The sequence below is a fragment of the Crinia signifera genome, chromosome 6 (assembly GCF_055691185.1).
Source record: "Crinia signifera chromosome 6, ASM5569118v1, whole genome shotgun sequence".
Lineage (NCBI taxonomy): Eukaryota > Metazoa > Chordata > Amphibia > Anura > Myobatrachidae > Crinia > Crinia signifera.
In genome coordinates this window covers 239670984-239687961 of record NC_139222.1, presented here as the reverse complement: position 1 = coordinate 239687961, position 16978 = coordinate 239670984, and the positions used below count along the sequence as shown (strand labels likewise).

General features: G+C 41.3%; 1 protein-coding gene across 1 annotated transcript; it reads left to right on the top strand.

Moving 5' to 3' along the window:
* Positions 1-585: 585 nt before the first annotated feature.
* Positions 586-14125, top strand: GABARAPL1 (GABA type A receptor associated protein like 1). The gene is made up of 4 exons (XM_083149165.1): positions 586-780; positions 2592-2670; positions 2953-3071; positions 11748-14125. The coding sequence occupies exons 1-4, from the start codon at positions 691-693 to the stop codon at positions 11811-11813; spliced, it is 354 nt and encodes a 117-aa protein (XP_083005291.1). The 5' UTR covers positions 586-690; the 3' UTR covers positions 11814-14125.
* Positions 14126-16978: the final 2853 nt, after the last annotated feature.

The window sequence follows — 16978 nt, the reverse complement described above, 5'->3', positions numbered from 1 at the left end:
ACAGATGTTATCATGTCTGGCAGGGCAGGGAATATGCGGAGTACACCTGCTCCCCTAGACTGGCTGAGTCACCTGTTTACCTTCTCTAGGTTCATGTGATACACAGTCACAAGACAGAATATTATAGCACAGCAACACAACACACAGCATCACTTATCTCCTCCCCTTACCAGCATCTGGTTAACTGCTTCGCTGCTGGCAGGCAATACAGAACATTAGCAGTACGCTGCATTCATAATCACATAGCATAGCTGCATTCACCTTGTCCCGTCTACCACACAGCCTAAACCAGGAGAAAAGGCTGCCGACAATACTGCCAATTGCAAGCAGCATACTGCAATACTGAATATAGAAATATAATACACCTACAGTAAGTATGAATGTCAGATAGGTGTATTATATTATTATATATATATAGTATAATAATATATACTATAATCCCACCATGCCTTATAAACCTGTAACTGGCTGGGCATGCTGGATCTGTAGTTCCACAACAGATGGAGCAGCTGAGAAGCAGCAGAGGAGGGGTTAACGCAAGCTGCTGCCTTTGTTTGGCTCGACTGGCCCCGCCCAGGGGCGTGTTTCTGTTAACGTCATCCTCCTTCTGGCTCTGTACAGTAACAGAAGACACTGGGATAGAGGTTTAAAGGGACTGATCAGCTGGGCACATCTATCCGGGCAGCAGCCATGAAATTTCAGTACAAGGAGGATCATCCGTATGAGTACAGGAAGAAGGAGGGCGAGAAGATCAGGAAGAAATACCCAGACAGGGTACCGGTGAGTACGGGCCGGGTAGCTGCCTGCTGCAGTCCTGATGTCTCTGCCCTGCATTATTAACCACTTGCTTGCAGAATGCTTTATGTACTATATATATATATATATATATATATATATATATATATATATATATATATATATATATATATATATATATATATATATATATATTAGCCATTGTGATGTGCAGTGATCCACAACACATCTACACAATAGGTGACACTAGGCCTTTGTCATTGGCTGCGAATTATACTGCCCTGTAGAGCAGTTTATTTTTATTTTTATTGTTTTAACCAGTCAAAGGACGTCTTTAGCACAAACATCGCCCCATGCACACTGGTAGGTGAGTAATAAAGATGTTTATTAGATGCTTGCAATGATAAGTGGTAAGGGAATGGCATTTACATAAAGAATTGCTTAAGGTTATGATTTATCCACTAACACATAGTACATACTGTATAGGAGAGGCCATTGCCTGTCTTGGTGTGATTGCCCAGTTCATCATCTACCATTCCTGATGGTTACAAAAGATGCCAATGGGAATCCCATAATTGTCTGGCTTGCGGTCCTATAGTGTTTGCCATGTGTGGTGTGGCAATGTGTATACAGTATGTGGAGCAATTGTGGAATACAAACACTCTATTAGAGATCAGATCTAGAGAAAACCCCCTAATTATAGGAGAGTTGGAGGAGGAGACCATAGCTGCCCCCCACAGCTGTATTCTGTACCCAGGGGAGGGATGTTGGTGCACACACATGGCTCCTCCTCTCCCAGAAAGAGCACTGCAATGAGAGGGGAGGGCTCCTCCTGTGTCTGTTTTATTTAACCCCTTCAGTGTTGCGTGAGGTGTGTATACAGCTGCTGCAAGTAATAGGGCCGCTTCTCCCATATAGAACAATTGTATGACGTGCATATATCTTGTACATTGTCAGTATACTAAACAGGCTTGTAAAATGTAACGTATAAAGAACATATTTTGTTGTTAAATATTTTTTTCAGTTTAAAGATATTTGGCAGATGACCACATGTACTATTTGCAGTGATCTAGACAGTTTAAGTATCCTTTACAGCATTGAGGGAAACCATGGACCTTTAGGGTTTTTGAATACTGTTTATTTGAACAGCAAGCCCCTGTCTGATAAAGTCTTCTGTCGCATAGATCATGGTCACCTTGACATAAACAGGGAAATATGCTATATTGCAAATAACCAAGGACCACTCGTGTGTGTATGGTGGAGATGGACACATGGTATCATTGTCACCTTGTGAGCTTCCAGCTGTTACGTTTCCATATAAGGCCTATTGGCATCTGGCGCAATTTAATTTTATTTATTTACAGTTTCTTATATAGCGCACACATATTCTGCAGCACTGTACAGAGTATAGTTGAACATTCACATCAGTCCCTGCCCCAGTGGAGCTTACAATCTATATTCCCTACCACACACACAGAGACATTGTAGGATTAATTTGTTGTGAGCCAGTTAACCTACCATTATAGTTTTGGATTGTGGGAGGAAATCGGAGTACCCAGAGGAAACCCAAGAGGATACAAACTCCCCACAGTTAGGGCCATGGTGAGAATCGAACCCCTGACCCCAGTGCTGTGAGGCAGTAATGCATTACACCATCCGTGCTGCCCATAATGCATTATAAATTCAGCGCTGGGTTTAAAACAAACTTAGATGAGGGCGTCAGAGTTCCATAAACTGGACCCACCAGATTGTGGAAATACAAATCTGTCTTTCAGCCCATGATTTTCCCCATAATAGTATGTGTATACATATAATTGTTATTTTTCTTTTTTTAGGTTATTGTAGAAAAGGCTCCAAAAGCTCGTGTTCCTGACTTGGACAAGAGGAAATACCTAGTACCTTCAGACCTCACTGGTATGTAGCTATACGCCCTCCTGTATGTTCTACATTGCCACATCTCTCTCTGTTTACATGCAGTGTTCAGAGTCTGTGTCAACAATTATTTTGTAATCTAGGACTAAAGCGGCACAAATAGTGTTGCAATCTTGTGTGTTTAATCCATAGCTGTTGTGGAATAAATAAGCATTTAAATGATCCCAAATCTGTGCATTGCTTGCATTGTATGTAGTTGTTTGTTTTTTGTATTATGTTTTTTTTTTTTAATGACTTATTTTAATTTTTTTTGACCACTTTCAGTTGGACAATTCTACTTCCTAATCAGGAAGCGGATTCACCTTCGCCCTGAAGACGCACTTTTCTTTTTTGTCAACAACACCATTCCTCCCACCAGTGCTACTATGGGGCAACTGTATGAGGTAAGAGCCGCAAGGTTATATCTATGGAACCCTAAGGAAGTACAGTAATTCCTACTTGCTGACTATTGGAAGATCTCAGAGGGGAGACCCAAGTGCAGGAGGAGTGGTGGTAATATGATTCATTTGCTCATTGGTCTACCCCTTGGGGTCTATTCAAGGAACAGTGAAAAGAGTGGGAAAGTTGCCCATATCAACCAATCAGCTGCTATGTATAATTTTTAGAATGCTCTTGATAAATGTTACCTCAAAGATGATTGGTTGCAATGAGCAACTTCTCCACTGGCTCGTTTCTCTAGTCCTTACTCCTTCATGAATAGACCTCTTGTGCATTATGACACAAACTACTGCATCATGTGGTTCGGCCCTGAAGATATTATTCACAACAAAGGGAAGTGGGAGGTTTCCGTGCACAGCTCACTAGTCACCTAGGCATTCCAAGAGAGTCGTCAAGTGTGACACAACAGCATTTACTATTATTGTTGTATTGTTGGCATACCCAAACACAAGGAGAACATACATGCTCCACACATATGGGTTAGTGAGGTGGGCAGATTTTGTAAATAAAAGTATTAGGGCCAGATGCACTAAACTTCAAAGGTGATCAAATGGAGAGTGATAAAAAAACACCCAATCAGCTCCTGTCTGACATTTTTCAAACAGACAAGGAGAGAGTGTGGGGGACCTGCACCGTATGTTTAGGTTCACAGTTTGTGGATGGCAAGGCTGTTAAGCTGGCCATACATCAGAAAGGTCGATCTTAAGATCGATTGCGCTCATGATTGTGTACAATTTCCCTTGAAATCCCCGGCAGTCTTTGGTGGTTTTTGGACACACAATCTACACACAATCCATCTTACAATCAGTCATACAATCCATCTGCTGTATGATTGTGTATGCAAGATGTGCACACAATCTGCATACAATCCATCATACAATCAGTCATACAATCCATCTGATGATTGATTGTATGATTTGTGTACACAAGATGTGCACACAATCTGCATACAATCCATCTTACAATCAATTGAGATTGTATGATTGGGTACAATATCTTTCTGATGTATGGCCACCTTAAGTCAGAAAAGGGTTCTTATCGTATATACCCCTACTGGCTTAGGGTGCTGTCTACTGATTTAGATATATGGTACACAATAAAGAAGTAGAAAATAAATCAGTTCAATTTGACGCACTCCTCATCCACATAGTCTCAAATTGACTTAAAAACAAGATAATGTCATACCCGAAGGTGTACATTTTATTAGTACAAATAACTCTATAGCTAGCAGGCCATTACTTATATTAATGTTTAATAATTTTATTAATTATACATGACCTGATAGTCTATTCCCTGTAACAGGGATCAGAATGGCGAAAATATTAAAAAAAGAATGATAGATATAGAGAAAAAGAAAATTTGAAAGATTAAAATTGGTCTCTGTAATCCATTTACAGTTGTATTGGAAGGCTTTATAGATGCCTTATTACATCAAATGTGCCAAATGTATGTACTCTTGTGTAGGCACTATGTTGCCTTACTCTTGAAGAGTGCAGGTCAGTCTTGTCCCAAGTCCTCAAATATTTATAGGATTCTTATGTGGGAATCTCTATATTATTCTCATATAGCTAGTGTGTGCTGTTTAACAATTGCAACATAAGTATCACTGTGTTTGTGATTATGCTGCAACATAGATATTTAGTAACTGTTGCATATAAGTATCTCTTGTGCATTGATGTCCTGTGAACATAAATGGCTGATCTTTCTCTCCGGCTTATGTTGCCTATGACTGGTTTATTCTTTAGTCATATTCTTATGCTTGGAGTACATATATATATATATATATATATATATATATATATTTTTTTTTTTTTTAAATATAGTTTATTGGTTGTGATACATACAGTATAGTTTGAATCAATGGATTTTGTTCTGTACATAGTAAAGTCCATTACAGTAATTCTGCAAATACACATGAATAGCATACAAAGGTTGATATTAGTATACATAAAGTCAGCATAGGTTGAGCCTTGAAAAAGCTAATAGGGCGAAATGCGCATCGGCAAATTTCCCCTGTAAATCCGTTGATACATGTAGCCAATGAAATAGATGTAGATGTGTGTGGTCAGCCTTACCCAAGAATAGTGTGTGTCAGTAGGCAAAGAGTCTTCGGAGCAGAGCGCACATAGCAAGTGCGGGCACACGCTGTCTGTAACACAGGAGACGCCTGACAGCGTGTTCACTAAGCCGGGTGGCGCTGAGTGTAACGCTCCGGCTGAGATCTGCCACCCCATTAGTATAAGCATAGCAGCCATTGTTTGCTGCATATCTGTACCGCCTAGAACCACTGATAAGTGCAGTCATGTTAATATATGAGAATAAACAGCATCTAGGCACGGGCTGTCTGAGACGTCGTACAGCGTGTCAGTACAAGCCAGATAGCATGACATGCATGCTCCGGTAAAAATCTGACACTTCACTGTTATTAAACACTATTCAGTTTGCATACCAATATTTCTGTGGAGAACACACCCCTCTGCCAATAAAGATTACATGTGCAATGTACATAATTAAACCTGTGACAGAATAATAACTATCGATTCACTCAAAAATTGCTCAGTGTGTAGATAAACCTGGGATTGAACAATAAATTGGTTTGACTATCATATAGACCAAATCACCTTGTGTATACACATATCTGTGAAGACAACCCTGCTGATTATCTAATACGTCTATCACCCACCATTGTGTGAAATACATATGACAGTGTGTGTAAGAAATATAAAATCTACACTCTGACTTTAATCTATTTGTGTCACAATATTACCCAAAGTTGATACTATATAACTTAAATGCAGCACAGTGCACGTATATATGTGTGACACAATCTAGAGATTGGACCGTGTGTATACTGGGGTGAAATATCAGATATAGAGGGAGAGGTGAGAGGCTGAGCGGCAAACACAACTCACCTCTGAATTCTGATTTAATAAATGCGAATGTAGTACAAATCCGGGAGAGTGACACTACACATGAAAACTGAGAATCCCTTTTTGACACATGCCATTCATAGAGGCAATCTGTCACAAAATTAATGTGGTCATATTAAGAGTGAATTGAGGCGCTTATACTGATTAAAATATATGTACTCCAAGCATAAGAATATGACTAAAGAATAAACCAGTCATAGGCAACATAAGCCGGAGAGAAAGATCAGCCATTTATGTTCACAGGACATCAATGCACAAGAGATACTTATATGCAACAGTTACTAAATATCTATGTTGCAGCATAATCACAAACACAGTGATACTTATGTTGCAATTGTTAAACAGCACACACTAGCTATATGAGAGGATAATCCCACATAAGAATCCTATAAATATTTGAGGACTTGGGACAAGACTGACCTGCACTCTTCATGAGTAAGGCAACATAGTGCCTACACAAGAGTACATACATTGGTACTCTTTACCTAGAAGGTCGCCCACGATTTTGATCTTGGGCATCGCAAGGTAAAAAATTGCACCGAGCCCGAAGCGTGGCGAGGGGACGCGGACACCTGTGAAGCCCGCGAGGGGACCCGGATATCTGTGAAGGTATCCGCGTCCCCTCGCGGGGCTCGCTGCGCTCGCCACGCTTTGGGGTTTGGTGGCTCTCTGCGCTCGCCACACTTTCTATTCTCAACTCCACGCCGACGTGGATAGTGAGGGGATGAAAAGGTCGTAGGACGCGTACCGCCGCCGCTCGCCACGCTTCGGGTTCACGTTGGCGTTAACAATTGGGGGGGCCATTTCACACTTCAGGGTGCCTATTTGGCCTCTGTGGCCCATTTAACATTGTTCCCTATGGAAAATCGGGTCAATTGGGACATTTAACATTGTTCCCTATGGGAAATCGCGGTAATCGCGTCGGTCGCATCGCATGCGATTTTTTGGTCGCATGCGATGCGACCGACGCAATTTACATTTTAACATGTATTTCTATGTAAAATCGCGGGCATCGCATCGGTCGCATCGCATGCCATTATAATGGCATGCGATGTACATGCGATGCCCGCGATGGGCGCCCTTCTAGGTAAAGAGTACCCATACATTTGGCACATTTGATGTAATAAGGCATCTATAAAGCCTTCCAACTAATACAACTGTAAATGGATTACAGAGACCAATTTTAATCTTTCAAATTTTCTTTTTCTCTATATCTATCATTCTTTTTTTTATATTTTCGCCATTCTGATCCCTGTTACAGGGAATAGACTATCAGGTCATGTATAATTAATACAATTATTAAACACTAATATAAGTAATGGCCTGCTAGCTATAGAGTTATTTGTACTAATAAAATATACACCTTCGGGTATGACATTATCTTGTTTTTAAGTCGGTTTGAGACTATGTGGATGAGGAGTGCGTCAAATTAAACTGATTTATTTTCTTCTTCTTTATTATTTTTCAAACACAGTCTGTGACATGGCAGGTAGGAGCTGATTGGCTGGCTGTTTATCACTCTCCATTTTATCACTTTTTGAAGCTTACTGCATTTGGCCCTTAGGCCTTCCTTAAACACATGGTCATTCAAAAACAAAGCCTGTGAAGAGTAGATAATCCATTCCACTTAGCAGGGCTTCTGAAGCGTTTACTCAACTTCCTATCGCATTGTCTACTATGAATGTGATCCCTTATTACTTTGTTATTAATAAGGCACCTTAAATGGTAAAGAGCGCTTAACACATAAGTGAACAGAAGACTCATTTAACCCTTTGAGTGCCAACCTTGCTGTGAGAGATCCTCAAAATATCCGCAACAAAATGCCAGCGTCGCTCACAGCGATTGTTCTTTTAGTATAAATACAAATATGTCTGAGTCAGTTAATTGAAGTTTAGTTAAATATTGCACCTAAAAAAAAAAAAAAACAGTTGCTGTGAGCGACCCTGGCATTTTTAGCGGATATTTTGAGGATCTCTCACAGCAATGTTGGCACTCAAAGGGTGAACGGTGTAAAACAATGCCCGGAAAATGAGTAATACACAGTCCCACAATACAAAGTTGTGAAATGATCAATTAAGCAACATACTGTAGAATCGCGGATGCCGCTATTGACAGGACATTGTATTGTGGGCCAAATGTAATAGGGTGAGAGTTTCAGAAAGTGAGAGATTTTGGGACAGTTTTACCATTTTTTTTAAAGCAGCAATAAATTACATGGCAAAACCAGGCTGATTTTGCCATGTAATTGATTGCTGCTTAAAAAAAAAATGGGGAAAACTCTCCAAAAATCCTTCACTTTCTGAAACTCTCACCCTATTACATTTGGCCCTGTGTATTGTATTGCGCCGGTCACTGTCTTAGCTCTCCATCTTATTTACCAGAGTTTTACTGCTTGTGAATGCTGCAGAAAGTGTCATTTTATCCTATGGGGAAATGTTTAAGGTGACATTAGAATTAGGCAACCGCTTGAAGCAGAAAGATGTGCAACCTTATTATAATCGCTTTAGCCTTGGTTTGTGAAGCACTGTTGGCGTAGTGGTCGGCATTACGGCTTCCCAGTGCTGAGGTCATACTTTCATTTATTGACGTATTTGTGTACAGTTTGTATGTTCTCCTCATGTTTGTGTGTTTTTTATTTCTCTGGGTGTTTTCATAATGGTACTGTAAGTTAATTGGCTTCTGACAGAGTATAAACCCTTTTGTGTATGTACGAGGGTGGATCAATAAGTACCTGTGTTTGAAGACAGGTGTACCATCTTTCCAACAACACCATACCAAATTTCAGATTGATTAATAGGTAAGTTTTTTTTTTCCACCACTGCAATACACCAGCTCCCTCATCCGGAATTGTTGCAGCCAAATTGCATGAATTGCACTATGAATTGTTGCCGCATCCACCGTACTCTCCCTGCGATTTCTTTCTGTTCCCTAACCTGAAAACGTGGCTCTCGGGGAAAAAACAATTCATAGTGCAAAACTAACCTAGGAATCAAACTGAAATTTGGTATGGTGTTGTTTGAAAGATGGTAGTACACGAAAGTAATACCAAGTTTCCTCAGCAACGCCACCTGTCTTCAACACAGGTACTTATTGATCCACCCTCGTATGTCCATTTGACAGGGAATACATTACAGATGTTTCCATTTACATCTATTCCCCATGCACTATTATACCCCGTTCTCACTGCCGCAAAAACCCGGGTATTTGCCAGGGCAAGCAGTAGGTTCCCGTGTCCTGTCTCAGTGTGAACGGGTGTGAACGAAATTCCTGGGTGTAATGCCCTGGGAATTACACACAGGTTTTTTGCAGGGTTATTCGTGGGTAATACATGGGTGTATGGCAATGTGAACAGGCTAGACCCGGGTTTTTCTCACAAGATGCAAAAAAGCAAGCTCATTACATTGCTCAAAGCTGCTTTTAAACAGGCAATCAAAGATACTTTTTCAACAGCCAAACAAAGCTGCTCTTAGATTCCACACACTTGTTGGCAGGCAGACCAGGGGAAGCAGTGTGAAAGGGGCAGACATGGGAATTTCCCTGGTCTAAGGAGAAGTATGAATGGGGTCTGTAGAGCTGAGTTGCTCTATGCCCCGCCAAGAACCCGGCAAAAAAAACTGGGTTTTTACAGAGGCGGCAATGAGAACGTAGTACAGATGTGTCCATTTACATCTATCCCCTGTGCACTATAAGTCGAGTACCACATAACATGTAAGTTCTATATGACTTGGTAGTGCCAAGCGTCTTTGCACGCATCTTTTTCTGTTGCAATACATCCTGAATAAGTATGTGAGGTGTTAATAGGATGATCAGGCTGATTAAAATGATATGTAGCATGTCTATATTCTGCGTACGACTGGGCCTTTATCTGCATATGAAATGCTACGTTACACTGTGACATCGTTTTGTATGCAGATACATCTGCTGTCACACACATTCTTTAGGCATGCCACATATCATTTTAATCAGCAGAAGCTGATTATGTGTCCTACTTGTACTACTTCATGAATAAGACACATTATAATGTAAGAAGTGGCATGCAAAGATTCTTGGCACAACTAGAAGGGCTGTTTAATGTGCAAGGAGGCTAGATGTATGTGAGCAAATCTGTATAGATTTTATATTTCATTGGGAACTGATGTGAATTATATCAATATTTGCTGTAATGCACTGAATACATTTGTATTCCATATAAATAATGATAATAATGATAGTAATAAAGCCTTATGAAATAACAGCACTAGAGCCCATGGGACAGCCACACGAGATATTAGAAGAGCAAGGCGGTTACATGAGGTAATATTATGACAAGTATAGTTAGCCGTACAAGGCACTTATAGTAAGCTCACTGGCACCTGCTTTAGGTATGTGTTAGGTCAGTTATGTTAAAGACTTGCATTAGAATTGGATCATAGGGTGTCTGAGGTTATCACAGTAGGACAGTGGTTCACAAAGGTTCTTGAATCACAGCACCCTGGAGTCCGTGGCGTAACAATGGCGCTGTAGAGACACATGGTCTCTGCAGATTCCAATGGTTCTGGCCATTCGTATGGAATCTGCTCAAAATGTCCCCCCAAAAATGGCTGCCGCCAATGAGCATGTAGCCCCTGGAAATGTGCTTGAAACACATTCCAATGAGCATGTAACTCCTGTCATTCAGTATGAAACCCCTGTCAATGTGCATTCAGGTAAAAAAATTATAATAAATGTATGGGGTTGGGGGGCGGCAGAATTATTTTTTATTTATTTTTGGCAGGGGGGGGGGGGGGCACAATGTGCATTTTTTTTTTTTTGCTGCACCCTGACCAGCATACATTTATACGACTTCTTGGAGGAAGAAGTCTCATAAGAATTCCCTTAAACCATGCAATCCCATTCCTCGCTGCCCGTGTCGGAGGTCCCGTGCGCATTGGATCGGTTCAGATGTTAAACACATCTGATTTGTTCACTTTTCACCCAATTTCTCAGCCCAGTCTGTCAGAGTCGGGTGAAAAGTGGCCAAATCGGACAAGTGTATGGCCAGCTTAAAGGCGAGATGTACTAAGCTTGAAAAGTGATAAAATGGAGAGTGATAAACCACCAGCCAATCAGCTGTGAACTGCCATGTCACAGGCTGTGTTTGAAAAATGAAAGGTAAGAACTGATTATCACTCTCCATTTTATCATTTTTCAAGGCTTAGTACATCTGTCACTAAGTCTGTACGTTTCCTATTGATATACTTGTTTTGTCCTCTAAACAAAAAACAAAACAAAAAACATCTGAACAGGAATGGAGGTGACAAGCAGGAGGTAACAGTGTGATAGTGTATCTATATTGAGATAATTGTATGGGACAGCTGTATATTGTAATACCATTGCTGTTGCGTACAGTAATGAGCACCCAAGCTGGTCAGATGCAGTCATCCCTGGGCACTATGGTACAATAACATTGCATTTTCCAGCGTATCACTAGGGGTTGCAAGGGGAAAAACTGCAGTGATGACGAGGTTGACGTTACATAATTGTCAACATGTAGGCATAGTTAATGTTGACATCATGAACATTTTGACATTCTCACATGGACCTAATAAATGTCCACAGGATTAATAGCACACCGGGTAAGAACACATAGAGGGGCTTGCAGCAATTAATGGCATTTATTGTATGAAAACCATTTGTCACTCTGGACCCTAAAATATCTTTCTGGCTTTTTAGGATAACCACGAGGAGGACTGTTTCCTGTACGTGGCTTACAGTGATGAGAGTGTATATGGCAAGTGACCTCGCAGTGTGGGACCTTCATCCAAGCACCATCACCACCCTCATATCACCGGACGTTCAACCTCTAGGACTGCACAGTTCACTCAACCATGTTTGTCGGTCTGGTTGTATTGGGAAGTTTGGTAGGGCACAAGAGGGAGGGGGTTTGCTGCTTAGAATGCACAAATTTCAGGGGCAAAACTTGATTTTAAATTTAAATACCCAAAAGTCTGAAGATCTAGAAGACTCGTATTGAATAATTAAGATTATGCGACCTGGGGTACATGGATAGGAATACAGGGATTCATTGGCGATGTGCTTACCATAGTAAGACCTGGATAGCATGGATGCAGTCTCAAATGTTGGTGTATTCAAAATCTTTCCTGTTCTCCACAAACATTTCCCATCAAACCAGAACTTGAAGTCATACGGAACATGTAACCCTTTCCTGTCTGTGCAGTAGACATCACTTCGCCCATTTAATATAATACAGGGAGTTTGAAAGCCTTTGACCAGGCTGTCACTGAATGTTCAACTGTTTCCCTGCATTTTTGCATAGAAGTGTGCAGGGAACAATAGAGCGAGAGACGGGTCATCAGTACAGGCTTATGTATGTAGAGTTGTGTCAGCCATTCCCATCTACAGTTCCTGCAGATTGATCTCTCGCTTGACACAACATTGTGAACGATTTACAAATATTTGGTCAATTTTTCCAAGATTCTTTGAACTATGTTAGAAACTATCCGATTGTTCTTTGTGACATCACCAGAACATTCATTGTACTACAATGTGGTTTATTTAAGGGGAAATTATAAAACACTATATAGCAAGTGTAGACAAATTAGCGATGTGCTATTAGTATGGTAATAATTATTGCTATTTTATGCTTCCTTGAATCTTACCTGGATTTTGTTTGTGCAGTGCAATCTCCGAATCATGTACTCCAAGTGTCCTATAGGTGGCAGTGTGGAATATACAAATAGACATTTTTTTTTTTAAACAATGACTCAGCTCATTTTAATTACTTGCATTTGCTTGGTTTTACCTGTGTTAAAGTTTTTTTTTTTTCCTGTTAACTTATATTTGCTAAATTGTGATCGATAAGATGGATGATACTATGATAGTCCATATGTTGGTGTTTTCTATGGGAGTAGAAGTGCATTTTGTACAGGTCTCGGTTGTTCTGTAAGAAGTCCTAGGTCTTCTCTGTTCGGGACCTGATAAGCAGATGGGGTAAATTGACTAAGGGAGTATACCCCAGTATATCCAATTAGTAAATACAGAATTTACATTTAGGTGTAAATGAAAATCATGCATTTTATTTCCTATTTACTGTACAAAAGACTAGCATAATATAAGCCGGTTGATGTCCTACCCTAAGTTGTGCTTAGTATTATTCTAGACAAATTAACTTTTGCTTAAAAAAAGTTCTAGAATGATTACTCTACACAACCCACAACCCTAACTACAAAATAAAATAGGCAAAATTTGTACAAAATAGACATCACTACCGCACAACTTCATAGTGATATACTATATCAGTGGTTCCCAACCCTGGTCCTCAAGTACCCCCAACAGTGCACGTTTTCCAGGTCACCCAGCAGGTGCACTCATTATTCAGACACATTTTAAAATATTCCACAGGTGGAGCTAATTATGTCACCTGTGATTCTGTGTGGAGACCTGGAAAACATGCACTGTTGGGGGTACTTGAGGACCAGGGTTGGGAACCACTGTACTATATGGACAGAGCTGCTAAAATCTGAACTGTTTTACCCAACTTGGCATTAAAAGATCTGCACCTGACTCCACCAACTTCATGATTTTATAATATCGTTACAGTATACACAACATGCTTGCTACATCCGATACCTACATATACAGTATTCACGGAGTCCCAAAAGTACTGTTACTATCTATAGACTGGATAAAAGGACAATTTTTTAGGTAAAACATGAGGACTCTTCCAAAATACAAGTAATATCTGCCTACACAGTAATAAAAGGCATTGGTTGTCATTAATGCTATAAAGTAATTACTGGCTCTTTTTCTAATTGGATATATGACAAAAAAGAAATAAATGTATATTTTCTCTATGAAAGATATTTTAAATGTGTTACCGTTCAAGAGATATTCTGCGCAGCATCTAAAGCAATGTGTGAAGATTTCACTATGACCAAACTAATTTATTTTGGTGCCATTTTAAACTGGTATATTTATTCTCTCTGTTTTATTGTTTTGTTTACAGTTCTGTTTCGTCTGTCTGGTTTAATCCCATCTCATTGCACAGTTCTGATTGTATCCCTATATTTGAATAAAATGGTAAAAACATCCGAAGTTGAGTAAATGGTGTTCAATCTAGGATTCATTTGTATTCCATGCATGAAATAATGTGCTGCAAATGTGCCCTGTTATAGAACATTCTACTTCATATTTCAGCAAGCACATTTTTGTATTTATATTATGTATATTTTTTTTCTTAGTAACATATTATTATAGCCAGGGCTATTTTTCAGCAGGCTCCAGCAGGAACTGAGGCCCTTATTCTAGTTCACTCTTTCTGATAAAATATTTCGGTACTGCTTTCCTAGCACGGCGCCCGTCTCATTGATTGTATGCCTTAAGTTTAAGGTACTTAAGGCATACAATCAACGCGATGGACCCGATTTTTTTAATCTCATGGATCTTATGCATCCATAAGATGCATGAGATCCATGAGATGTATGAGATAAAAAATTGTGAGCCCCCAATAACCATTGTTAACGCAACCAGCACTATCAACGCCAACCCGAAGCGTGGCGAGCGCAGCGAGCCCGCTAGGGGCGGCGGTACGCGAGGGGCGGCGGAACGCGTCCTCCGACCTTTTCATACCCCCACTATCCACGTCGGCGTGGAGTTGATTATATATAGTGTGGAGAAGCGTAGCGAGCCACCAAGCCCGAAGTATGGCGAGGGGACGCGGACTAGTTTACATGTATTCCGCTTCCCCTCGCGGGGCCCGCTGCGCTCGCCATGCTTCGGGCTCAGTGACTCGCTGCGCTCGCCACACTATATAAAATCAGCTCCACGCCGACGTGGATAGTGGGGGTATGAAAAGGTCGGAGGACGCATACCGACGTACCTCGCGGGCTCGCTGCGCTTGCCACGCTTCGGGTTGGCGTCAATAGTGGGGTGGCGTTAACAATGGGGGGGCCATTTCACCCATGAGGGGGGTTAGCAATTAAAATTGGGGTTTTGGGGGCTTTTTACATTGATTCCAATGGTAAAATCTCGCCGATCGCGACGATTGCATCATCTCATGCATCTTATGCCGCACAAACACATAAGATGCATGAGATGCTTGAGATATCAGCCCCACACATACAATCTAGATCGTGGGCGCCGTGCTAGGAAAGCAGTACCAATATTTCTTAGATGGACAAAACCATGTGCACTGCAGGTGAGGCAGGTGTAAAACCCCACCCAAATCTAATTATCTCTGCACAAGTAACACCTGCCTCACCTGCAGTGCACATGGTTCTGTCCATCTTAAGCCCCGTACACACGGGAGAGATATATTGCTCAGTTTCTCCTTTTCATCAGCGAAAAAGAAACTGCCGGGGGAGCCCGGTAATGTGGTAATCAGCCGGTCGTAGGAGCATGTTCCTGCGACCAGCGATCTCTACAGGGGTTAAAATGGGAGCGCGCACCCGGCAATGTATCGCCGGTGCACACTCCCATCGTGGGCAATATGGTCGCTTAGCGACCATAATTCCCGCGATAGTGTACAAAATCGCCCCCGTGTGTACGCACCTTTAGAAATATTTTTGTTCCTGCTGGAGTCTGCTGGAAAATAGCCCTGATTATAGCTAAAATATAATTGCAATCTACAGCTTTTCATGTTTGTTGCATAGGTATTGGACTGGAAAAACTGTTTTATAATCTATAACAAGAGAGGATTCTCAAATTCTGAATGTTTTGGGGGAAATCTATACACCAGTCGGGTTGCCAGCCGCCGGAAGGAGGTGCGCACGCACGAGATGCTCGTGCATCCCCTTCTGACTGAGCTCCCCGTCTGTCCCTGCCACCTCCTCACCCCCCCCCCCCCAACCCTGCCCATCTCTGCTTCCCCCGCTGCCTGAAAACTGGGACACGGGTGCGACGCTCGCTTGTCCCAGTCAAGATGGAGCGCCTCTTTGCCAGCGATCTCCAGTGGGGGCATTTTGCCAAACCCCTGCGCTGGCTGTTTGTCCAAAATTTGCCTATTCTATTGACCATAAATAATTTGAATTGGTCATCCATCCAATCCATGGCACCCCCCTGCAAGTCCACTAAGGCACCCCAGAGTGCCTTGGCACACCGGTTGGGAACCACTGGCCTAATTGAAAGCATTTATTAAAATGCGGTTTTAATGTCTAAAGTGAATCTGCGGTTTCTGAATTACAATCCACAGCGGAATGTTCTTTTTGGCAGCAGATTCTATTGAAACCACTGCAGATTAGAAGCCATTCTATTTATACTGTATTTATGTAATGGTTCTTTTATAGAAATGACATTCACTTATCACCATAGAAGCAGACCACTGTGGAACAGAAGCTATTGTATTCATATGTATTTGCTTGTGCTACACTATCTAGCTATCAGACTAATGCTGCTCCTCCCCTCTGTGGTGCCGCGGGTGTGGATCAGTTGCTCACCAGCAAGTCGTTAGACAGTCATTAGGTCGACATGCAATTAGGTCGACAGGGTCATTAGGTCGACATGGGTTTATGTCGAAAGTCACAAGGTCGACATGGGGGTTTTCACTGTTATTTAACTGAATGCCGACACAGTCAACATGGACACAGGTTAAAGTGCACTGCCTCCCCTCGCATGGCTCGCTGCGCCCACCATGCTCCGGGCTCGGTGCCTCGCTAGGCTTGGCCCACTATTTTACCTACTGGATGTTAGGGCATGAAATACTGCCTGTCAGCACATGTCGGCTGAAAAAAACTGAAAAACCCCATGTTGTTGACCTTTTGACCTGTCGACCTAACCCATGTTGATCTAATGACCCTGTCAACCTAACCCATGTCAACCTTCCTGCAATATGATGGGTTTTTAACTTGTTTGTTATAGAAAGAACCATTTAATTGATATAGTAAAACACCGCAGTGGATTAGAAGTTATTCTATGAATATTTATAAAAAAAAATATTTTTAAAGAAA

What these genes read in the sequence shown, in the direction of transcription:
- GABARAPL1 (XM_083149165.1), top strand. Translation starts at nt 691, where the DNA reads ATGAAATTTCAGTACAAGGAGGATCATCCGTATGAGTACAGGAAGAAG. An exon ending in AGTACCTTCAGACCTCACTG is followed by an intron (nt 2,671 to 2,952) that starts GTATGTAGCTAT and finishes GACCACTTTCAG; the next exon opens with TTGGACAATTCTACTTCCTA. An exon ending in CTATGGGGCAACTGTATGAG is followed by an intron (nt 3,072 to 11,747) that starts GTAAGAGCCGCA and finishes CTGGCTTTTTAG; the next exon opens with GATAACCACGAGGAGGACTG.